Source organism: Eschscholzia californica, unplaced genomic scaffold (assembly GCF_041429995.1).
Source record: "Eschscholzia californica isolate CP2 unplaced genomic scaffold, dmEscCali1.0.p SCAF_3, whole genome shotgun sequence".
Taxonomy (NCBI): domain Eukaryota; kingdom Viridiplantae; phylum Streptophyta; class Magnoliopsida; order Ranunculales; family Papaveraceae; genus Eschscholzia; species Eschscholzia californica.
The window spans coordinates 22,330,200-22,333,969 of record NW_028238420.1 but is presented as its reverse complement, the minus strand read 5'-3'; the positions used below and the strand labels follow the sequence as shown (position 1 = coordinate 22,333,969).

Genomic DNA, 3,770 nt, shown 5'->3' with positions numbered 1-3,770 from the left:
ATGACTTCAGTGGGAGAGGTGATGATATGTTGAAAGAGTGATCACATCTAGAGTTTCAATGTATAAAACAGATGTTAATTTTCTTTTTTGATAAAAATAGTATTACGATTCGAGACTAAGGTTGCCGTTTAGTTTACTTTTATCTTTGCACTACAAAAATGATAGTCAATAAACAGATATTAAAATTTTATGTTTTGATAAAATAGTATTACGATTTGAACTAAGGTTACCCATTAGTTTACTTTTATCTTTGCACTACAAAAATGATAGTCAATAGTACAGGTTATTTATCACAGACCCAACCAAACTGTTACTAATAACCTATGTATAACGGTTCGACTAAAAAGTCGTCATATAAAATCTATTATGATGGCTTGTGGGAAGGGTCCTTACCAAAGAAAAAAACACGTAAAAGGTTGGTGTTTTTTTTTCTCTTAGTTCGGGATGTTATGACACCGATAAATCATTATAATATTTCACTATTGTAATGACTTCAGAAACACAAACAATCATACATGTATTTGTGAACGGCCGAGAGAAGGCAAAAGTCATAAAACCCAAATAAGTTGGCACCAACAACCCACATAAGTTGAGCCCAATGTGAAGCTACATTTAGGTATATGTAACGGGTTCGTGAATATGGCCGTTATAAATACCCAGATAACAAGAGTCAATTTACTTTGCAGAACCTCTTTAAAATATGAATATATGTAATTCAGACGGAAGAAAGTTGCACAAGTTGTAGTTTATGGTAGGTCGGTGATTTGGGGAAACAAGAAAATTATTCGGGGTACAAAGTTTTGGGTGGAAACAAAAGTTTTTTGGAACATTTTGTTTCCTCCAAACACTTCAACCTTTCAGCTTCTTCTTCCTCAACGAAAAATTCCAGCGACCCCCATTATACTAGGACGTCAACCACCATTGACGCCGGTGATTTCCACCAGCAAGTTCGTCTCCTCTTCTTCTTTCACTTTTCTTTTCCTTTCTCCCTCTTTTTTTCTTATTCGCACTTTGTAAATTCCGACGAAGGGGCCGTCCCCTTTGACGGAAGCTCGTTTGGATTTCTAGAGGAGAAGTTTCAAAAATCAGACGAGTTTGCTTCTTCTGGATCTGGTTCTTCCAGATCCGGACGAAGGGAACTTTAGAGAGAGAAGCAGGGAGTGCGATGGAGAGAGAGAGAGAAAGAGGGAGAGACAGAAAGAGAGAGAGAGAGAGAGAGAAAGAGGAGGAAGCGACAGAGAGATAGAAAGAGAGAAAGAGAGAAAGAGAGAAAGAAGAGAGAGTCGTTGTCCGCCGTAGCCGACCAAGAGTCAGTCGGGACTCTCTGCCGACAACAAAAGAGTGTGTGTTTGGCTAATTTTTAGCCGCGACTTTGGGGAATAAAGAAAATCTTTGGGGAATAAATTCTTTAGGGAATCCATGTTTCTTTTTAAAATCTATGAATATTTTCCAACAGAGCATACAGAAAATATTTACAATTCATAAAATCAATTTTAAGTAAATATTTTTTAAAAAAAATTTAAGTCCTTTCCCCCTCTTTCTTCTTCCTCTCATCTTTTTTTCTTGCTATAATCAGCAGGCGAAGGGAGTCTGACCCACAAAAAAGAACTACAAGCAAAAATCAACCAATCCCACTAGGAGGAAACTCACCCCTAGCTCAAAAACAACTAAAAGAGCCCAACAGGCCCAAAAGAAAGAAAGATCAAAAGCAGATATTACAATCATTTGTGTCTAACTCTAATAGTACCCTTCCTGTCCTCATCAATAATATGGAGCAGCTCCAAAGGAAGCTCATCAGCACTAAGAATCCTCTCTCCACTGCTTGGCAAGTGCTTAGACAGGCAATCAGCAGCACAATTAACTTCTCGATAGACATGCTGAATAGTGCAACTCTGAAACAACCCATCAACACCTTGATTCTAATGTATAAGTTCTTGACCTTGCAAGGAGGCCTAGGAACATCAGCAACTAACAAGGCTCTAGCAGACTTGGAGTCTGTAGCAATCAGCACATTAGGCAAAGAAAAATTATGAGCCAATCTCAGCCCCAACTCAATAGCTTGAAGTTCATGACAGATAACTGACTTAGGAACAGCCTTGCCATGAGCAACACCAATAACCACCCCAGCAGAATCCCTAAGAATACAACCATACCCAGCTTCAGTAGTGGAGAAAGCTTCATCAGTGTTGATAAGCACACTGCCTGGCTCAGGGCCTTGCCGCTGACACTCCACCACTTTAGGAGGAACAAGGCACAAATCAACACACCAAGAAGAAGCTAACTGTCTATTCCTTGGATTATTAGCCATAGTGCACTAAACTGCTACCACCTTGAATCTCACATCCAAAACAATCTGATGGAATACAGCTTCTCTGCTTAAATGTTTATTATTATGCAACCTCTGATTCCTCTCCCACCAAATGTGGTAAATGAAGGAGCAAAAAGCAAGCTTACCCAACAAGGCTATCCCATCCTTCCCCTTCACCACTGTGATATACGAGGCAACTTCCTCCTTCCAATCTCCCTTGCTCACTCTAATAAGCCCAAGCATGTGAAATAATTTCCTCCAAATGAAGCTAGCATAAGAACTCTGAAGAAATAAATGATCTTCATCCTCACTACCATGGCCACAACAAAAACAAGAAGGATCTATCTCAATTCCTCGAAAGAGAAGCTTGCACTTAGTTTTAAGACCACCTTTCACTGCTAGCCAAGCTATAAAGTTGTGTTAGGAATGTTATGGGAAAACCAAACCAAACCATGCCAAGGAGTCTCGGCACCAACCTGCCTCAGGCCTTCATAAGTTTCTTTCAAAAAGAACTCCCCTGAGTCACTAGCCTTCGAGATTAAAAAATCTGTACTGCCTTCATCAATTGGAACATCATGGAGTAAACTAGCAAAGGATTCTATGAACTCGGTCAATTGCCAAGGAAGCACCCACTGTCCATTAGAAATACAGGCACTAACCTTTGCCTCAGCATGTAACTTGCTGTCATGTCTAAAAATGTCAGGAAAAAACTGGTCAAGGATCCCCAAAGGATGCCAATTGTCCTTCCAAAGTTTGGTAGAGTTACCATTGCCAATAACATGAAGAGCAAATCTCAGCCCAAAGGTTCTATACTGCAACAGTCTCCTCAATACCCAAGAGGAAGAGGCAGGAATACCCATAAGCCAAAACTCCTTCTTCTTGATGAGGTTAGCCTTCACCCAAGCCACCCACAGAGTCTGCTTGGAACTAAAAATATCCCACATATGCCTTAAACAACAAGCAATATTGAGAAGTTTTAGATTCCTAATACCAAGACCACCCTCAGAATAAGGCAGACAGACTTTACTCCAACCAATGGCTGCTCTTTTTAAATCATCCCCAGCGCCATTCCATAAAAACCTACTAAGCATAGCATCAAGTTCCTTAATAGCCCTCTTGGGAAGATCAAAAACACTAAACCAGAACAACACCATACTCTACAAAATAGACTTAATGACCACCACTCTACCAGCATAGAAAAGAAGTTTAGTCTTCCAAGACTTGAATCTGTTTCTGACTCTATCCAAAAGAGGCAAACCATCATAGTATTTTAGCCTTGTGGACACCAATGGCACTCCAAGATATCTAACAGGAAGGGAACCAGACTCAAAACCTAAGAAAGTAACTACTTGACTCAGAATATCATTAGTCAGACCACCAGTAAAGAAAGAACTTTTCCCAATATTTACTTTAAGCCCAGTACATGCATGAAAATCATTCAAACAATCATGTAAGGCCTCTA

The 3,770-nt window shown here is 39.7% G+C and overlaps 1 protein-coding gene across 1 annotated transcript; it reads right to left on the bottom strand.

Moving 5' to 3' along the window:
• Positions 1-2,314: 2,314 nt before the first annotated feature.
• LOC147549041 (uncharacterized) lies at positions 2,315-3,462 on the bottom strand. The gene is made up of 2 exons (XM_086668187.1): positions 2,760-3,462; positions 2,315-2,715 (listed from the first exon to the last, which is right to left on the bottom strand). Exons 1-2 carry the CDS (start codon positions 3,460-3,462, stop codon positions 2,315-2,317), a joined length of 1,104 nt encoding a protein of 367 aa, XP_086524313.1.
• Positions 3,463-3,770: the final 308 nt, after the last annotated feature.